The sequence below is a fragment of the Ranitomeya variabilis genome, chromosome 1 (genome assembly GCF_051348905.1).
Source record: "Ranitomeya variabilis isolate aRanVar5 chromosome 1, aRanVar5.hap1, whole genome shotgun sequence".
NCBI classification, from domain to species: Eukaryota; Metazoa; Chordata; class Amphibia; order Anura; family Dendrobatidae; genus Ranitomeya; species Ranitomeya variabilis.
The window spans coordinates 1,139,114,286-1,139,134,953 of NC_135232.1; the positions used below are offsets into that span (position 1 = coordinate 1,139,114,286).

Genomic DNA, 20,668 nt, shown 5'->3' on the forward strand with positions numbered 1-20,668 from the left:
TGGTATGCTGTTTACATATATGCTGGAACATGGGTCTCTGGCTAACACACGGAACAGGGTATGGGCTGTAGGTTTATTATAAGCTAATGTGTACTTAGTATCTAAGATGGTTAGCGCTGATTATGCCATCATAAGCATCACTATTCCTGTCATTCATATCCTTGAGCAGACTTTGAATAGCCTGTGGAAGGTGATGGTGGTCCCAGTAGAAAAGTAGGAAACAGAGGAGGCTGCGGAAGGGATAACATTGTCTCGAAGTTCAAGACTGTCATCACACAGGCAGGTGCCAAGGGAGGGTGGAGTACTCAATCGAGGGGGTCTGGTGATGATAAGAGGCAAACTGTTATCAAAGGTGCAGGATCCGAGGAACTAATGGAAGAGGAAGAGGTGATGGGCGAGCAACTGTTGGATGAAGAGGATAATCCATCCCTCTCTGTTGTTGGGGTTGGTGGGAGGGAACAGAGGAATCAAATTTCATTGTTACCCAGCCACCAAAATAGTATGGGCTCGGACCTCATGGTAGAGCCCGACATATGATTGCCTTCTTGCTGCATTATCTGCAACATGATCCCATATAGTAATGATTAGGAATAATTCTGATTACTTGGTTGCCACTTTATTAGACTCATGTTATAAAACCAAATTTTCCCTGATGATTCCCGTCCTAGAATAGGACTTGAGAATGCTGGAGTATCGAAACATGCTTTTATACATGTTATGATCCGGTGACCTTGGAGCCGCATGAGACTTTCTCAGGAGTAGGTGGAACCTGTACTGACCGCAATCCCTAAACTGACACCGCAACTAGAAGTAGCCGTGGGGTGTACCTAACAATCCTAGACACCTCAACACAGCTGGAGGACTAAATACCCCTATAGATGGAAATGGGAATACTATCTTGCCTCAGAGCAGAACCCCAAAGGATAGGCAGCCCCCACGAATATTGACTGTGAGTACTAGAGGAAAGACATACGCAGGTAGGAAACAGGATTTATCAAAAGAGGCCACTCTTAGCTAAATAGGAAAGGATAGGACAGAATACTAAGCGGTCAGTATAAAACCCTAAAAATATCCACAGCAGATAATACAAGAATTCCACCATCTAACTAAAGACATGGAGCGTATATCTGCATCTCCTGAGAATGCAACTTGACTGTAAAAATCCTGACACAGTCCAAGCTGAACAAGAAAAGACAAATGAATAGCACTAAATAGTAAGCACACAGCATGTGTGCTGCAGAAACAAAAACCAGACACTTATCTTTGCTGATTTGGGAGCAGGGCAGGAAGACCAGAAAGAGATCCAAAACCTCAAAGAACAATGGACAACTGGCACGGACTAATGAATCCTGCAACCCTAAATACCCAGTCAGGCCTGCAATCAGCAGGAACACCTGACCAGGATTGCAAGCCAGGGACAACTGCAATACCACCAACAACCACCGGAGGGAACCCAAGAGCAGAATTCACAACAATACAACCTTAAGAGAGCTTTTCCCCAAAGAGCAGTGAAGCACACAGTTCGCATCGTAGCTGTAGACTTCCAGCTCTGGCCTGTCAATTCGTCAATGCCAAAACATTAGCAGCAGCAGTGGTGGAAGTGGAAGAAGCAATTTCTGTGAGTTCTTTGACACTTTTTTAGACCAACTCGTGCACAAGCACAACAGAGTCCAAGTCTTACACGTGGTAAACAAATGGAGAGGATGGTGCAGGAGTATCCAGAACTAAATATCAATACCATCAGGGAGGGTTTGGACCCTTTCACATTTTGATCTTCCAAAATGGAGAAGTGGCATGAGCTCGCCTCACATGCCTTGGAGGTTTTATCCTGCCTGACAGCCAGCGTTCTCTCAGAATGTGTCTTCAGCGTTGCTGGTGGTGTCCTGCAGGATAAGTGCATGCATTTGTCCCCTGAAGTGTTTACCGTCTAACTTTCGTTAAGAGGAACAAGTCATGGATCTCCAAGGACTTTTGCAGCACAATTACAGACTGTACAGACTAGGTGATATTGTATTTTTCAGTATGATACATTAATGTCACGTAACTGCACTCTGTGATATCTTTAGTGTTGCTTCTCTGGCTGCTGCAGCTGCTGATGTTAACTCAAATTTGTGAAAATGTAAACAGTCACGGTTGGTCTACATCTGCTGTGTTAGCTGTAGTGGAAGACATGTCTGTCCCAATTATACTATTTCTATTCTCGTGAAAGTTATTCCACTTTAATGGTATCAGGACCTCATTTTTTAAAATGTAAAAACTCCAATTTAGGCATCTATCTGCTGGATTGGGTGTAGTGAAGGACCTGTCGGTCCCTATTCTACTATTTCTGCTGTGGTGAAATTGATGCCACTTTTGTGCTGTATGCCAATACTTTTTGGACATGTGAACACTCCTGGTTGAGTGTTCATCTGCTGGATTGGGTGTAGAGAAAGACCTGTTGATCCCTATTAGACTATTTCTACTGTGGTGAAATTGATGCCACTTCTGTGGTGTAAGGCCCTCATTGATATCCGAAGTACCATCCCGTCCATGTGGGCTGGGCCCTTATGACCATGGAAGGGATAGAACATTGAAGCTGATTGGACGCGCACACGGATGGTGTGCGGCCGATCGGGGCTGGGTGTCAGCTGATTCTCACAGCTGACACCCGCACTAAGTGCCAGGAGCGGTCACGCACCGCTCCTGGCACATTAACCCCTGGGACACTGACATCAAACAGGATCACAGCATTCCGTGGCATAGAGAAGCATCGCGCAGGGAGGGGGCTCCCTGCGTGCTTCCCTGAAACCCTCAGAACAACGCGAAGTGATCACATTGTTCCAAGGGTTTCCTCCCTCAAGGCCCCCGGATCCAATATGGCTGCAGGTTCCTTTTGGGTCCTGCAAGGAGCTGGCTTCTCAGTGCCTGCTGAGAGCAGGGACCTGAAAAGCCTCCTTCAATGCCTATCAGATCGCTGATCTGACAAAATGCTGTGCAAACTGTCAGATCAGTGATCTGACTTTATACAGTGATGTCCCACCCTGGGACAATGTAAAAAAGTTAAAAAAAATTATACTGTGTAAAAATATATTTTTTTAAATTCCCAAATAAAGAAAAAAATAAATATTGTTCCGATAAATACATTTCTTTATGCAAATAAAAAAACCAATAAAAGTACAAATATTTAGTATTGCCACTTCCGTAACAACTCAACCTATAAAACTGACCCACTAGTTAACCCCTTCAGTGAACACCATAAAAAATAAATACAAAACAAGGCAAAAAACAATGCTTTATCATCATACCGCCGAACAAAAAGTGGAATAACACGCGATCAAAAAGACTGATATAAATAAACATGGTACCGCTGAAAATGTCATGTCACAAAAAATGAGCAGCCATACAGCATCATCAGCAAAAAAAATAAAAGTTATAGCTCTCAGAATAAAGCGATGCAAAAACAATTATTTTTTATATAAAATAGTACTTATTGTATAAAAGCACCAAGCATAAAAAATGATATAAATGATATAAATGAGGAATCGCTGTCATCGTACTTGCCCAAAGAATAAAACTTCCTTATCAATTTTACGACACGTGGATTGGTATAAATACCCCACCTAAAATAAATTCATGAATTTTTGTTCATTCTGCCTCACAAAAATCGGAATAAAAAGTCATGTGCCTGAAAATGGTACCAATTAAAACGACAACTCGTCCCGCAAAAAACAAGACCTCACATTACTCTGTGGGCCAAAATAGCTCTCAAAATGTGGTGATGCAAAAACTATTTTTTGCAAGAAAAAGCGTCTTTTAGCGTGTGACAGCTGCCAAACATAAAATTCCAATATAAAAACCCGCTATAAATAGTAAATTAAACCACCCTTTATCACCCCCAAAAATGTGTTTATATCCATTTTCCCATTAGGGTTAGGGCTAAAGTTATGTTTATGGTTGGGGCTAAAGTTAGGGTTAGGGGTCGAGTTCCCGCCTCTGCACAGGGGGAATCTCGGGCCATCTCCGCTGCGGTCTCCCATTCTTCTCCCGCTGCAGTGGAGACGTCCGTCCCAGCTTCTCGCTCAGTCTGACTCTGTACAAACAGTTAATGCTGCCTTTCCTGCTTCTGCCATTGAAGTCAGTGCTGGGCAGCGGTGAGCAGACGCTTCTGGGACTAAGTCCTGCTTTTCTCGTTCTGAGCATGCCCAGAGTAAGATCTCTCAGTGGAGATCGAGGGTCACATGATCAGATACTGCAGCTAATGCCATTGGTCCTTCAGGAAGGTCCTGTAGGTGCTCACGCTTTGTGGCAGCCTCTCATTGGTCCTTCTAGGAAGGTCCTGTACGTGCTGCAACTATTTAAGGCTCGCATGGCCGCACGGCCATGCGCTAGTATTGTTCTTTGTTATGTGCTTAGCACCAGTGTGGTCACGTGAGAGTGTGTTCAGGGACCCGTCTGAAATAAGCCCCTAGAATGCTGGCACCTCCGGCGAGGAGTTTGTGTTTGTATGTATTCAGGGACCTGGCTGAAATAAACCCCTAGAATGCTGGCACCTCCGGCGAGGAGTTTTGTGTGCATGTGTGACCACTGACTGCTCTCTGTTTGGGCAGTTAGTCTGTGCCTCTGTGAAGTCTAACAGGGCACAGTGCTTTGCTTTCACGGCTACTTGGTGAATTAACTGAGTTAGTCCATACCGCCATATAGTGTTGCCGTTTGCTAGCAGCAGGTACTCCTGCACGGTGGACCCCTGGCTGCGAACGCACCAATTTCAATAAAAACATCTCTATTTACTCGGTGCGTTCCACTAGCCCTAACAGGGTTGGAACTAAACTTAGGATTAGGGTTAAAGTTAGGGTTAGGTTTATGGTAGGGGCTAAAGTTAGGGTTAGGTTGGGGCTAAAGTTAGGGTTAGGGTTTAGGTTAGGGTTGGGATTACATTTACGGTTGGGATTAAGGTAAGGGTTGGGATTAGGGTTAGTGGTGTGTCAGGGTTAAGTATGTGGATAGGGTTATGGTTAGGGTTGGGATTATGGTTTGGTGTGTGGTGGGGTTAGGTGTTGTGAATTTGCTTTTTGCTCCCTCTAGTGGTTACTAGTTTTTTTGACTCTGGTTTTTCTGTCATTCCTTTTATCCGCACCTGGGTCGTTAGTTAGGGGTGTTGCTATATAAGCTCCCTGGACCTTCAGTTCTATGCCTGGCAACGTAGTTATCAGAGCTAGTCTGCTGTGCTCTTGTCTACTGATCCTGGTTCCAGTTATATCAGCTAAGTCTGCCTTTTGCTTTTTGCTATTTGTTTTGGTTTTGTATTTTTGTCCAGCTTGTTCCAAATCTATATCCTGACCTTTGCTGGAAGCTCTAGGGGGCTGGTGTTCTCCCCCCGGACCGTTAGACGGTTCGGGGGTTCTTGAATTTCCAGTGTGGATTTTGATAGGGTTTTTGTTGACCATATAAGTTACCTTTCTTTATTCTGCTATCAGTAAGCGGGCCTCTCTGTGCTAAACCTGGTTCATTTCTGTGTTTGTCATTTCCTCTTACCTAACCGTCATTATTTGTGGGGGGCTTCTATCCAGCTTTGGGGTCCCCTTCTCTGGAGGCAAGAAAGGTCTTTGTTTTCCTCTACTAGGGGTAGCTAGATTCTCCGGCTGGCGCGTGTCATCTAGAATCAACGTAGGAATGATCCCCGGCTACTTCTAGTGTTGGCGTTAGGAGTAGATATATGGTCAACCCAGTTACCACTGCCCTATGAGCTGGATTTTTGTACTCTGCAGACTTCCACGTTCCTCTGAGACCCTCGCCATTGGGGTCATAACAGTTAGGCATGTGCTGGGCTTAGAGCTGTAGCTATGGTTGTGATTAGGGTTAGGTGTGTGTTTGGGTTAGGGGTGTGGTTAGGGTTATGGTTAGGTTTGGGATCAGGCTTAGGGGTGTGGTGGGGTTAGGATTGGAGTTAGAATTAGGAAGTTTCCACTGTTTAGGCACATCAGGGGCTCTCCAAATGTGACATGGCATCCGATCTCAATTCCAGCCAATTCTGCATTGAAAAAGTCAAACAGTGCTCCTTCCCTTCCAAGCTCTGTTATGCACCCAAACAGTGGTTTTCCCTCACATATGGGATATCAACGTACTCAGGACAAATTGGACAACAACTTTTGTGGTCCAATGTCTCCTGTTACTCTTGTGAAAGTAAAAATTTGGGGGCTAAAAATCATTTTGTGGGGAAAAAAGGATTTTTTATTTTCACGGCTCTGCCTTATAAACTTAAGTGAAACACTTAGGGGCTTAAAGTTCTCACAACACATCTAGATAAGTTCGATGGCGGGTCTAGTTTCCAAAATGATGTCACTTGTGGGGAGTTTCTACTGTTTAGGCACATCAGTGGCTCTGCAAACGCAATATGACACCCTCAGACCTTTCCATCAAAGTCTGCATTCCAAAATGTCACTCCTTCCCTTCCAAGCTCTGCCGTGCGCCCAAACAGTAGTTTTCTCCCACATATGTAGTATCATCATACTCAGGACAAATTGCACAACTTTTGGCATCCAATTTCCCAGTTAACCTTGTGAAAATACAAAATTGGGGCTAAAAAATCATTTTTGCAGAAAAAAAATGATCTTTTTATTCTCACGGCTCTGTGTTATAAACTTTAGTGAAACACTTTGGGGTTCAAATTTCTCATAACACATCTAGATAAGTTCCTTGGGGGGTGTAATTTCCAATATGGGGTCACCTGTGGGGGGTTTCAACTGTTTAGGTACATCAGGGGCTCGGCAAACGCAACTTTATGCCCGCAGACAATTCCATCACAGTCTGCATTCCAAAACGGCGCTCCTTCCCTTCCGAGCGCTTCCATGTGCCCAAACAATGGTTCCCCCCACATATTGGGGATCAGCATACTCAGGACAAATTGAACAACAACTTTTGGGATTCAATTTCCCCGGATACCTTTGGGAAAATAAACAATTGCGAGCAAAAGATCATTTTTGTGTTATTTTCATGGCTCTACATTATATACTTCTGTGAAACAATTGGAGGCTCAAAGTGCTCACCACACATCTAAATATGTTCCTTTGGTGGTCTAATTTCCAAAATGAGGTCATTTGTTGGGGTTTCCACTGTTTAGACACATCAGGGGCTCTCCAAACGCGACATGGTGCCTGAACTCAATTCTAGCCAATTCTGCGTTGATAAAGTCAAATGGTGCACCTTCCCTTCAGAGCTCTGCCAGTTGCCCAAACAGTGGTTCCCCCCACATATGGGGCATCAGCATACTCAAATAAATTTTGCCACTATCATGAAATACAATATGTCTTGAGAAAAAAAAAGTCAGAATCACCAGGATCCGTTGAAGCGTTCCAGAGTTATATCCTCATAAAGGGACAGTGGTCAGTATTGTAAAAATTGGCCTGGTCATTAACATGCAAACCACCCTTGGGGGTAAAGGGGTTAAATGTGAACACACCTTGTAGGGTGTTCACTAGTGTTGAGCGATACCGTCCGATACTTGAAAGTATCGGTATCGGAAAGTATCGGCCGATACCGGCAAAGTATCGGATCTAATCCGATACCGATACCCGATACCAATACAAGTCAATGGGACTCAAGTATCGGACGGTATCCTGTATGGTTCCCAGGGTCTGAAGGAGAGGAAACTCTCCTTCAGGCCCTGGGATCCATATCAATGTGTAAAAGAAAGAATTGAAATAAAAAACAGGGATATACTCACCCTCCGACGCAGCCTGGACTTTACCGCCGTAACCGGGAGCCGTTGTACCTAAGAATGCGCGCTTGCAGGGCCTTAGATGAGGTCACTGCGCTCTGATTGGTCCGTAGCGGTCGCGTGACCGCTACGCGACCAATCACAAAGCACTGACGTCACCTAAGGTCTTTCAAGCGCTTGAAATACCTTAGAAGACGTCCGCAGCTTCTGATTGGTCGCGTAGCGGTCGCGTGACCGCTACACGACCAATCACAAAGCAGTGACGTCTTCTAAGGTATTTCAAGCGCTTGAAAGACCTTAGGTGACGTCACTGCTTTGTGATTGGTCGCGTAGCGGTCACGCGACCGCTACGGACCAATCAGAGCGCAGTGACCTCATCTAAGGCCCTGCAAGCGCGCATTCTTAGGTACAACGGCTCCCGGTTACGGCGGTAAAGTCCAGGAGCCGCCGGAGAGGTGAGTATATCCCTATTTTTTATTTTAATTCTTTATTTTACACATTGATATTAATCCCGATACCGATTCCCGATACCACAAAAGTATCGGATCTCGGTATCGGAATTCCGATACCCGCAAGTATCGGCCGATACCCGATACTTGCGGTATCGGAATGCTCAACACTAGTGTTCACCTGTTGGATTGGGTGTAGTGAAAGACCTGTTGGTCCCTAGTAGACTATTTCTACAGTGGTGAAATTGATGCCACTTTGGTGGTGTATGCCAATAGTTTTGAAAATGTGACTACTCCTTGTTGAATGTCCATCTGCTGATTTTGGTGTAGTGAAAGACCTGTCGGTCCCTATTCTACAATTTCTACTGTGGTGAAATTGATGCCACTTTGGTGGTGCTGACAATAATTTTTGGAAATGTGAACACTCCTGGTTAGGTCTCTTCCATGTTTGTTGCCTCCTGTAGCAGTAGGCCTCTGAGAACATCAGGACTCCACTTCCTTGCACTTAACTACCTGTGTTACTATCCTTAAATTTTTCTGACAATAGTAGTCTAGAAAATTGATATTTGTGTCACCTGAGTGTGGCTCAGCATGAAAGCAGGTAGAGGTGTTGCATGTGTTATCAGGGCTCCCAGCAAAGTGGCCCTACACTGATTCCTCACCCACCTCGTCTGACTGTGACATTAATTAGAAAGCTGTAAATGCTGCCCCAGACCCCGATACCTCATGCCTGGCTGATGGCTGCAGTTCCATGCTACAATTTGTACTGTGGATGAATTGAGGCCACTTTTCTAGTGTCTGTCCCTCATGTGATATGTTTTGGCAGCATTTGGGGCCGTTCTAAGGTGTTGTGCATGCGCTTGTTTTTGCAGCGCCCCAGAGTCCTGGTCGTTGCAGTAATGTCGCTCTGACACTAAGGGGAGTGATGTTACGTCTGATTACACTAAAGGAGTTCACCTGACCAGGTATCACACACACACTACACTTCACACTTCGGCCACCAGGGGGAGTGGTTCTATCTAGTAGTCCACTCCTCACACTCTGGTAAAACTGGGGGTTGGACAGGAAGTTAGCGAGAAAGTAGCTGGGAAGAGCTAGAGAGAGGACCTGTCAGAGGTGGGATCCTGGCAGAGTCCTAGAAAGGGACAGATCGTTACACAGTTGTGCCTGTGCCTTACAGCGGCAGACTCCTAAGAAAGGACAGGAAGCGAGGTTTATTGTGGAGAAGTGAGAAACGGAAATACAGCAAAAAGAAGATAATACCAGAAGGAGTCGTGCCTCAAGAACAGCAACATCCTTCTGAGACTCCACGCATTACTTTAAACTACGGCCGGGCAGTTAACCATAGGTTGGCTGTCTCACCATTACACCTAACGAAGACAACGGAGGCAAACTGTGGGAGAGGGGTGTCCCTAGGGTCCCTATAAAATAGCTCCAGGCCTACCCCGTCATACGGGTGCGTCCTAGCCATATCATCTGGGGGAAGGAGAGAGAGAAAGAACAGAGAAATACACGACAGTTGTGAGGACTATCCCGTGGTGCTCAGCACGGAAGTACTACAACACACAGGCGCTAGAAGGTAGACACTGATTTCCACCTGCAAAGGGAACTCTGGATGTGCCTTCGGACCGACCGGTCTCAGCCAGCCCTGTTCACAGTACTCTGGATTGAGGATCTTGAAGCCTTTAGTAAAGAGGTAAAGAGACTGCAACCCCGTGTCCTCGTTATTCACCGCGGCTTACACCACACACCATTATCTCATCTTTCATTGGACGCCCCTTAGGAGGGTCATGGACCGGGTCTAGCCACCATGACGACCCCAGAATTGAGACAGAGAGGCCCGGTACCGAGTGCCCCGCGGCCCTGCATCTGGGGGTGCTCCAAACTTGGCGTCACGAACAGGATCTACTTAAGCCTGAAGAATCAGGTCATATGTGCCTTGGAACTGTGTCTGAATTGTACTTGAACTGTGATTTATTGCAAAGACTGTGGATTGCCACTTGCCGCCAAAATCCGCCATAGCCGCGCACAAAGGAAGGAGCTATAGCTTCATGGGCGGAGCCGGATAAAAAAGAGCGCGGAACCAGAAGACGCAGTAAAGCGTCAATCCCGGAAGAAGAACACCAACTTCCAGCAGGTTAGCAGGGGGAAGGAGCGGCCATGTCTGAGTCAGGCGGAGCAGATGCAGCAGTCGCAGCGATAGACCCAGAAGCACCTTCGGTCCCTGCGGTAGACGCAGCCGCGGGCCTTTTACCACAGCCGGCTGCCGCAGAGCTCACCACCCCTATCCGCCAGCCGGAGGCTGCTGCGGCCACAACAGCCATAATGCCCTTCTCCGTGCAGTACCTACCTGGAGCAGCCTGGCTCCCGCGATACTCTGGAGAGTCACATACATTAACTGACTTTAAAGAGGGGATCTGCAGCCTGCTCGAGTTCTATCCCTTGACAGAGCCTCAGAAAATTCATATGATAACAGGCCAACTCTTTGGGGTGGCTCTGAGAGAAGTGAAGTCCTGGCCCGCCGTGGATAAAGGAACTGCACAGCAGGTCTTTGCAAAGCTTAAAGCCACCTTTGACACCCTCACCACTACGGAAATTAAGTTGACTTTCTATGGGTGCAAGCAGAGGCTGCAGGATAGCTTACGAGACTATGCCCTTAACCTCCAGGAGGCGCTGCGGGCCATCAAGCAAAGTGACCCCGGCAGCATGCAAGATGAAGATAAACTCCTGAAAGAGCGGTTCATTGAGGGGCTCCTGTGAAGCCACCAAAGGGGTCAACTGCACTTCCTGGCCATGCAGAATCCAGACCTGACTTATGCGCAATTCAAGGAAAAAGCCATCCAGGCGCTACAAGAGCGACAACCCAGCCGTGCAGTGCCTCCCAGGCTTCAAACTCTCACATACCACCAGGAGGTGGCGTCGGATGCCCCAGTCGCCACCGAGGCCGAAGCCCAGATCCTAGAGGACGATTCCCCCGCAGGACTCCGCCTCCAGATGCAGGAGTTGACCAAGAGCGTTGCTGCCCTAGCCCGGACCGTGCAGTCCCTACAGGAGGCCCCCAAGGAGAAGATCCAGCTGGCCTCCAGATGAGAGGATGTCCCCTGGATGCGACAGAGGAGGACTCCGCCGACCAGAGGCAGGGATAACAATCGCTTTCATCGGGACGGACGACCTATCTGCCGCCGCTGTCATCAGGTGGGCCACCTTGCAAGGTACTGTTATTTAAACGAGCAACCCCTGGGGCAGAGGGCCAACCCCCAGGAGTAGGACAATAAGGCCTGCAGCATTGGAGAGCCAAATACATTGGAGGGCGACCAGTTCTTCCTATTGTGATCGGCGGTATCCCAATGAACGCTTTGCTGGACACCGGTTCTCAGGTGACGACTATGCCTTACGTGCTTTATAAACGGTATTGGGAGGACACCAATATTACTCTTGGCCCCGATGACGATTTCACCATAATAGCCAGTAATGGCCAGCCATTGCCACAAGTGGGGTATAAAGAGGTCACCATCAAAGTGGGGCGGGTGGAATTGATGGCCCAAGGGATTGTAATTGTTGATATTGATCACCGTGAATGTAATCCCATGATGACCATTGGTACTAATGTTATAGAAAATTGTCTTGCAGAAGTTATTGTCCTATTACAACAGGTAGCAGAAACAGCTGGCTACAGTGAACAACGTGCCCTGCAGAAAGAAATCAGGGCCCTGATGCAAAGAGAGCAGGTGGAGCTGACTGGTGGTGAAATTGGTCGTGTCACAGTGAGTGATTCAAACCCCATTGCGATACCCCCCAGGAGTGAAATGTTAATATGGTGTCGGGCAGCCATAGGCCTCAGGGGTAAAGACTATCAGTCCCTGGTAGAACCCGTATATTCGGATAATAGGCCTACCCTCCTGACAGCCAGAGGGGTGGTTGACGTCCACAAGGGGAGGGTGCCAGTACGTGTTCTCAATTGTGGGGAGGAAGAAGTCCAGCTAGCCAAATATGCCACACTTGCCAAACTGTTTACTGCTAATAGTAGTGTGATACAGGCACCTGGGCCCTTGGTCCCGTCCAATCCGGCGGAGAACAATGGTTCTGCAGGGCAACCGAAGGATTGGTGTCGGGAATTACACGTGGGCACTGACTCTACCCCACCTCACCAGAAACAGGGGGCCTACAGGGTGGTTCATGAGTATGAGGGGGTCTTTAGCAAACACCCCCTAGATTTTGGGCAGGTAAAAAGGATCCAACATCATATCCCCACAGGGGATCACCGACCCATAAAAGAGAGATACCGTCTTTTACCCCCAGCTCATTATCAGTGTGCCAAGGACATGTTGCGAGAGATGAAGGAGGCTGGGGTAGTGAGGGACAGTTGTAGCCCCTGGGCAGCTCCATTAGTCCTCGTTAAGAAGAAAGATGGCACAATGAGAATGTGTGTGGATTATAGGCAGTTAAATCGCATTACACATAAAGATGCATACCCACTGCCCAGGATAGAGGAGTCCCTGGCCGCTTTAAAATCTGCTAACTACTTCTCTACCTTGTATCTCACCAGTGGGTACTGGCAGGTTCCCATGCAACTACAACTACATGCCCTTCGGATTGTGCAATGCCCCGGGGACGTTCCAGAGGATGATGGAGTGCTGTCTGGGGCACAAGAACTTTGAAACCGTACTGCTGTATCTGGACGATGTCATTGTCTTCTCTAAGACCTATGAAGACCATCTGAAGCACCTGGCCGAGGTGTTTGAAGCCCTGTCCAACTTTGGCTTAAAGGTGAAACCATCCAAATGCCACCTGCTGAAACCCAAGGTACAGTATCTAGGCCATGTGGTGAGTGCCGAAGGAATGGCCCCAGACCCCGACAAGGTTACGGTGGTTAAGGATTGGCCGAAACCCAGCAACCTCCATGAAGTCCGGCAGTTCCTCGGGTTGGTAGGCTATTACAGGAGGTTCATCAAGGACTTCACCAAGAAGGCCGCACCATTGCAAGATCTATTGGTGGGCCAATCCAAGAAGACCAAGGGGAAGAATACCCCATTTGATTGGAACGAAGGACTGGAGGGATCATTCACTTGCTTGAAGATGGCGCTGACGGGAGAAGAGGTACTGGCCTACCCTGAATATGATAAACCGTTTGTACTGTATACGGATGCCAGCAATGTAGGACTGGGAGCTGTGTTGTCCCAAATCCAGAAAGGCAAGGAGAGGGTAATCGCTTACACCAGCAGGAAACTTCGTCCCACGGAAAGGAACCCTGATAACTACAGTTCCTTCAAGTTGGAATTCCTCGCCATCGTTAGGGCAGTGACGGAGAGGTTCAAGCACTACCTGGCTTCAGCAAAATTCACCATCTTCACGGATAACAATCCACTAACACACTTGGACACCGCCAAACTCGGGGCCTTGGAACAGCAGTGGATGGCCCGGCTGTCCAATTACGACTTCACCATCAAGTACCAGGCAGGTCGGGCTATATTTATGCTCTCACCATCGTGAATCATTACTCCAGGTTCCTGGTGGTTGTACCTGTCAAGGATCTAATGGCCAGGACGGCCGCCAAAACCTTCCAGCAGTACTTCTGTAGGCCCCATGGGTACCCGGAGAAGGTACTGACCGATCAGGGGCCAGCATTTGAGGCGGAGGTGTTCCAGGAGTTCTGCAATCTGTACGGGTGTAAGAAGATCAGAACCACACCGTACCACCCACAAACCAACGGGATGTGTGAAAAGATGAACCAAGTGGTGATCGACTTATTGAAGACCTTGCCTGTAGAGGAACTGAACTTGTGGCCAACAAAGTTGCCCGACCTGGTAGACATGTACAACCACATCCCAGTGAATTCTACCAACTGCACTACGGCATACCTGATGCGAGGAAGGTCTAGTAAGTTGCCCGTTGATCTGGACATGGGGGTTCTAACCCCCGAAGATACCTTGCCCGATGTCGATTGGGATACGGAGAGGCGGCAAAGGTACCGCAAAGTACAGGAATGCGTGGAAAGGAGTCTCGCTCAGGCCAGGCAAAAACAGGAATGGGACTACAACCAGCATGCTCCTGCAATTCCCTTGCCACCTGGTGAACAGGTACTCAAGCGGAAGAGAAGGCTACACAAACTTGACGACCAATGGGAAGCGGAACCGTATACCATCCTGCCGTCCAATTTCGACAATATTAAAGTTTGTCTCATCAGCAAAGATGGAGGGGAAACCTCAACGGCAATATCCAGAGACCACCTTAAGGTATGCCCCGATAACTTGAGGGAGAAGGAAACAGATCCAAGAGCCTCTCCACCTGTAGAAGAGGAGAAGATGATACACACTGTTCTTGGCGATTTTCCCCAGTCTTGGACTCAAATAAATCAGGCCATCATGGTACCTGTCTTAACGTTTCGTCAACCGAACCGGCCTGAACTAGAGGTGATGCCAGATCCTCCAGCCCCGCAATCACCACAGACCCCGCAGGACGATGCCATGCCCACCGTCGGACCGGCGGAGCCTCCCTCTGCTATCGGCGAATCTGCCGTACCCACTGTTGGTAGCAGCAGCTCTGAGAGATCCAGCATGCCAGTGCTACCCAGACTTACTAGAAGCGCAGCTAGAAGTCAGTGCAGTACATCAGTGGTAGCAAGCATAGCGAGCCCTGCTAGGCCAATAGCAACCCCTGCACTACGGAGGTCTACACGTAGCACCAAGAATCAGACTCCCCTTCGCTACAAAACTTGGAGGTATTAACTAAAGTTGCTAATTGTGTAAATATCTTTGTTACAAGTTTAAAAATGGACAACGGAGCAGTGGACAGTGAATTGCTCCAAAACTTTCAAAAGGGACCCCTTTGTTTACCCGGGGTCCCTGCTGTTTTAAAGTTACAACCACTGAACTGGGAGTCATGAACTGTGCATGACCGAAACTTTTGCAACATTCAAGTGTTCTCACCTCCCATAAAGGGAAGCACTGTTATGTTTAATTGTTTATAGTATTTCAAAATTTTATGTGTTTTCTGTTAAAATGTATTGTTGTTCTTATTTTCCCAGTCCAGGAGTACTGGATTTAGCCGGGGGGAGTGCAGTGCCCCAGAGTCCTGGTCGTTGCAGTAATGTAACTCTGCCACTAAGGGGAGTGATGTTACGTCTGATTACACTAAAGGAGTTCACCGGACCAGGTATCACACACACACTGCACTTCACACTCCGGCCACCAGGGGGAGTGGTTCTATCTAGTAGGCCACTCCTCACGCTCTTGTAAAACTGAGGGTTGGACAGGAAGTTAGTAAGAAAGTAGCTGGGAAGAGCTAGAGAGAGGACCTGTCAGGGGTGGGATCCTGGCAGAGTCCTAGAAAGGGACAGATCGTTACGGAGTTGTGCCTGTGCCTTACAGCGGCAGACTCCTAAGAAAGGACAAGAAGCGAGGTTTATTGTGGAGAAGTGAGAAACGGAAATGCAGCAAAAAGGAGATAATACCAGAAGGAGTCGTGCCTCAAGATCAGCAACATCCTTCTGAGGCGCGTAGCCAGTGGCCGGAACGCCGAGAAAGTAAGAGACTCCACACATTACTTTAATGCGCTAGAAGGTAGACACTGATTTCCACCTGCAAAGGGAATTCTGGATGTGCCTTCGGACCGACCGGTCTCAGCCAGCCATGTTCACAGTACTCTGGATTGAGGATCTTGAAGCCTTCAGTAAAGAGGTAAAGAGACTGCAACCCTGTGTCCTCGTTATTCACCGCGGCTTACACCACGCACCATTATCTCATCTTTCATTGTACGCCCCTTAGCAGGGTCACGGACCGGGTCTAGCCACCATGACGACCCCAGAACTGAGACAGAGAGGCCCGGTACCGAGTACCCCCCGACACTGCATCTGGGGGTGCTCCATTTTTGCTTCCCATTGACTATAATGGTGTTCGGTTATGTTTGGCGACTATTCGACAAATTAATCGTCGAGTATTGCATATTCAGTGAACATAATCCGAATCGAGTATTGAAATATTCACTCATCTCTAATTTTTAGAATAAGCCAAATAACCAGAGAGCTTCCCAGCCTGATAATATCAGCTCACAGTTGTGTGTTTTAACTTTGCTGGCCATAACTCCACATCATTTTTAAAAATCATTTATTTATTAAAACCAGACCAAAAGCTGCTGAGTAAATGCATTGACAACGTATGTGCTTTTTTTTTTTTACTGTGGATTAACTGCATCTAATGCAAGGTGGTGTGGAGGAGGCGTTTTTTTTTTCTTTTTAAGTTTGACATATGCAAGACATTGTACAGAAAAAAATTGTCCTAAAATTTTTCCTGTAAAATTCATTTTATCTTTGGTTTTGTATGTGTTATTGTTAGGCCTTTATAGTGGAGTAACAACATTGTTCCTAGCAGCGACCTGTAAGTCAGGGATGCGTCCAGGTGTCTTCTCCGTGCTGCTTCCATTCCATTTGAGCAGTTATCACTAGTGATGAGCAAATATATTCGTTACTCGAGATCTCTCCAGCATGCTCGGGTGTCCTCCGAGTACTTTTTAGTGCTCGGAGATTTAGTTTTCATCGCCTTAGCTGAATGATTTACATCTGTTAGCCAGCATAAGAAAATGTGGGGGTTGCCTGGTTTCTAGGGAATCCCCACATGTAATCAAACTGGCTAGTAGCTGTAAATCATCCAGCTGCAGAGAAAAAAACTAAATCTCTGAGCACTAAAAAATACTCGGAGGACCCCTGAGCATGCTCGGGAAATCTTGAGTAACGAGTATATTTGCTCATCACTAGTTACCACCCATTCCAGAGTTTTCCCTGCCCCCCAGGCCTGTCCTTTGGAACTTCTGAAAAAATGCTCGAGTTTCCCAGTGACATCCATAATTGTTGTTGCTCATGTCATGGCCATCCAAGCATCCGACCTGCTTGATTCGAGTAACGAGCACTGGAGCATTTTAGTGCTTAATCATCAATATTAGTGATGAGCGAATATACTCATGACTCGAGATTTCCCGAGCATGCTCGTGTGTCCTCCGATTATTTGTAAGTACTCAGAGATTTAGTTTTCCTCAGCTGAATGTTTTATAGCTACTAGCCTGCTTGATTACATGTGGGGATTCCCTAGCAACCAGACAACCCCCACATGTACTTATGCTGGCTAACAGATGTAAATCATTCAGCTGCGGCGAGGAAAACTAAATCTCCGAGCACTAAAAAATACTCAGAGGACACCCGAGCGTGCTCGAGAAATCTCGAGTAACGATTATATTTGCTCATCACTAATCACTATTGATGACCAATATTTTGTTTCTGATTTTGTTATGATTCCTATGAATAAAATATATTTACCTGGGTGTAACCATAAATATTTAAATGTTCTATTATCTCTAATGACGTCTTTGATGACTGATCACCAACTACACCCACCAGTTTGCCATTACTGAGACAAGAATAGTTGGGGACTATGTCTCCTGGACCAGATAAGATCTTTAGTACATTCTCTATGGCTTTATTTTCATTGTTGCAGGAATCAGTCACATGGTATCCAAGAGTCACATTGGGTAAAATATATGGATTCTTGTTAATTTCATCTATGGCAAACATAAAGGCCAGAACATACTTATAGAAGGACGGTACAGGACTGCAATTGGATAACAAAGAGAATGCAAACATTACTTAAGACTAGATTGAGATAGAATAATAAATAAAAAATAAAGCATTCTTTAAAATACTTGATAGCATTTACTTTCCTTGATTCTCTGTATGCATATTGCTATTTTTACTTTTGAGAAAATCCATATTTTACAAGTTTGTACTATATATGTATATATATATATATATATATATATATATATATATATATATATATATATATATATATATATACTAGATGGTGGCCCGATTCTAATGCATCGGGTATTCTAGAATATGCATGTCCACGTAGTATATTGCACAGCCCACGTAGTATATTGCCCAGCCATGTAGTATATTGCCCAGTCACATAGTATATTGCCCAGCCACGTAGTATATTGCCCAGTGATGTAGTATATTGCCCAGCCACGTAGTATATTGCCCAGTCACATAGTATATTGCCCAGCCACGTAGTATATTGCCCAGTGATGTAGTATATTGCCCAGCCACGTAGTATATTGCCCAGTGATGTAGTATATTGCCCAGCCACGTAGTATATTGCCCAGTGACATGATATATTGCCCAGCCACGTAGTATATTGCCCAGTGACGTAGTATATTGCCCAGCCACATAGTATATTGCCCAGCCACGTAGTATATTGCCCAGTGACATAGTATATTGCCCAGCCACGCAGTATATTGCCCAGTGACGTAGTATATTGCCCAGCCACGTAGTATATTGCCCAGCCACGTAGTATATTGCCCAGTTATGTAGTATATTGCCCAGTGATGTAGTATACAGCACAGAGCCACATAGTATATTGCACAGCGACGTAGTGTACAGCACAGAGCCACGTAGTATATTGCCCAGCCACGTAGCATATTGCCCAGCTACGTAGTATATTGCCCAGCCACGAATGTTACAGGTTGAAAAATAAAAAATAAACATATACTCACCTTCCGAGGGCCCCTTGTAGTTCTGTTGCCTGTGTGCGGTGCAGGCGGCAGCTTCCAGTCCCAGGGTGTGATGACGTTTCAGTCACATGACCGTGACATCATGGCAGGTCCTTCTCGCGCAGGCCCTGTGATGACGTCACGGTCACATGACCTTGACATCATGGCAGGTCCTTCTCGCATACCATCCTTGCCAACGGAACCTGCCGCTTGCATGGAGCAGTCACCGGAGCGTTGCGAGGAGCGGGAAAGGCGGCGGAAGGTGAGTATATAATGATTTTTTATTTTTTTAATTATCTTTAACATTAGATGTTTTTACTATTGATGCTGCATAGGCAGCATCAATAGTAAAAATTTGGTCACACAGGGTTAATAGCAGCGGTAACGGAGTGAATTACCCGCGGCATAACGCGGTCCGTTACCGCTGGCATTAACCCTGTGTGAGCGGTGACTGCGGGGAGTATGGATCAGTCGCCGGGCACTGACTGCAGGGGAGTAGGGAGGGACTAATTGGACTGTGGCTGTCACTGATTGGTTGCGGCAGCCATGACAGGCAGCTGGCGAGACCAATCAGCGACTTGGATTCCATGACAGACAGATGCCGCGACCAATAAATATCTGTGACAGACAGACACACAGACAGAAAGACAGAAGTACCCCTTAGACAATTATATATATACTAGATTGTGGCCCGATTCTAACGCATCGGGTATTCTAGAAAATGCATGTCCCCGTAGTATATGGACAATGATGATTCCAGAATTCGACTGTGCCCGTCGCTGATTGGTCAAGGCAACCTTTATGACATCATCGTCGCCATGGCAACCATTATGACATCTACGTCGATACTGTGCCCATCGATGATTGGTCGAGGCCCAGGCGGCCTCAACCAATCACAGACGCGGGATTTCCAGGACAGACAGACAGACAGAAAAACCCTTAGACAATTATATATATAGATAGGGAAAAAATGGAAGAGCACAATGCTCACCAATGGTGGGTGCCTGGCCCCCCGGACAGAATGGTCCACTCATCTATCCAAGATGTATACAAAGGTAGTAAAAAGAAGGCAGCACTCCAAGACTTTCCAGTAGAAAAAATGTGAAGTTTTAATCGACCCACATCACTGCGCGACGTTTCCGCTCCATGAGCCTTTTTCAAGCCAAGGGAACGTCACGCAGTGATGTGGGTCGATTAAAACTTCACATTTTTTCTACTGGAAAGTCTTGGAGTGCTGCCTTCTTTTTACTACCTATATATATATATATATATATATATATATATATATATATATATATATATATATGTATGTATAAATATATATAAATATACAGTACAAACCAAAGGTTTGGACACACCTTCTCATTTAAAGATTTTTCTGTATTTTCATGACTATGAATGTTGTACATTCACACTGAAGGCATCAAAACTATGAATTAACACATGTGGAATTATATACTTAATCAAAAAGTGCGAAACAAATGAAAATGTGTGTTATATTCTAGGTTCCTCAAAGTAGCCATCTTGTGCTTTGATGACTGCTTTGCAAACTCTTGGCATTCTCTTGATGAGTTTCAAGAGGTAGTCACCAGGAATGGTCTTCCAACAATCTTGAAGGAGTTCCCAGAGATGCTTAGTAAACCATCAAGCGCTACAAAGAAACTGGCTCACATGAGGACCGCCCCAGGAAAAGAAGACCGAGAGTTACCTTTGCTTCTGAAGATAAGTTTATCTGAGTCACAAGCCTCAGAAATCGCAGGTTAACAGCAGCTCAGATTAGAGACCAGGTCAATGCCACACAGAGTTCTAGCAGCAGACACATCTCTACAACAACTGTTAAGAGGAGACTTTGTGCAGCTGGCCTTTATGGTAAAATAGCTGCTAGGAAACCACTGCTAAGGACAGGCAACAAGCAGAAGAGACTTGTTTGGGCTAAAAAACAAAAGGAATGGACATTAGACCAGTGGGAATCTGTGCTTTGGTCTGA

At 46.3% G+C, this 20,668-nt stretch overlaps 1 protein-coding gene across 1 annotated transcript in view; it reads right to left on the reverse strand.

Annotated features, from left to right (window-relative positions):
- LOC143800583 (vomeronasal type-2 receptor 26-like) overlaps nucleotides 1-20,668 on the reverse strand; it is a 140,540-nt gene that overhangs the window by 54,169 nt on the left and 65,703 nt on the right. Inside the window, exon 3 of the mRNA XM_077281197.1 lies at nucleotides 17,447-17,738. Within this exon, the coding sequence (XP_077137312.1) occupies nucleotides 17,447-17,738 (292 nt within the window). The remainder of the gene's footprint in view (nucleotides 1-17,446; nucleotides 17,739-20,668) is intronic.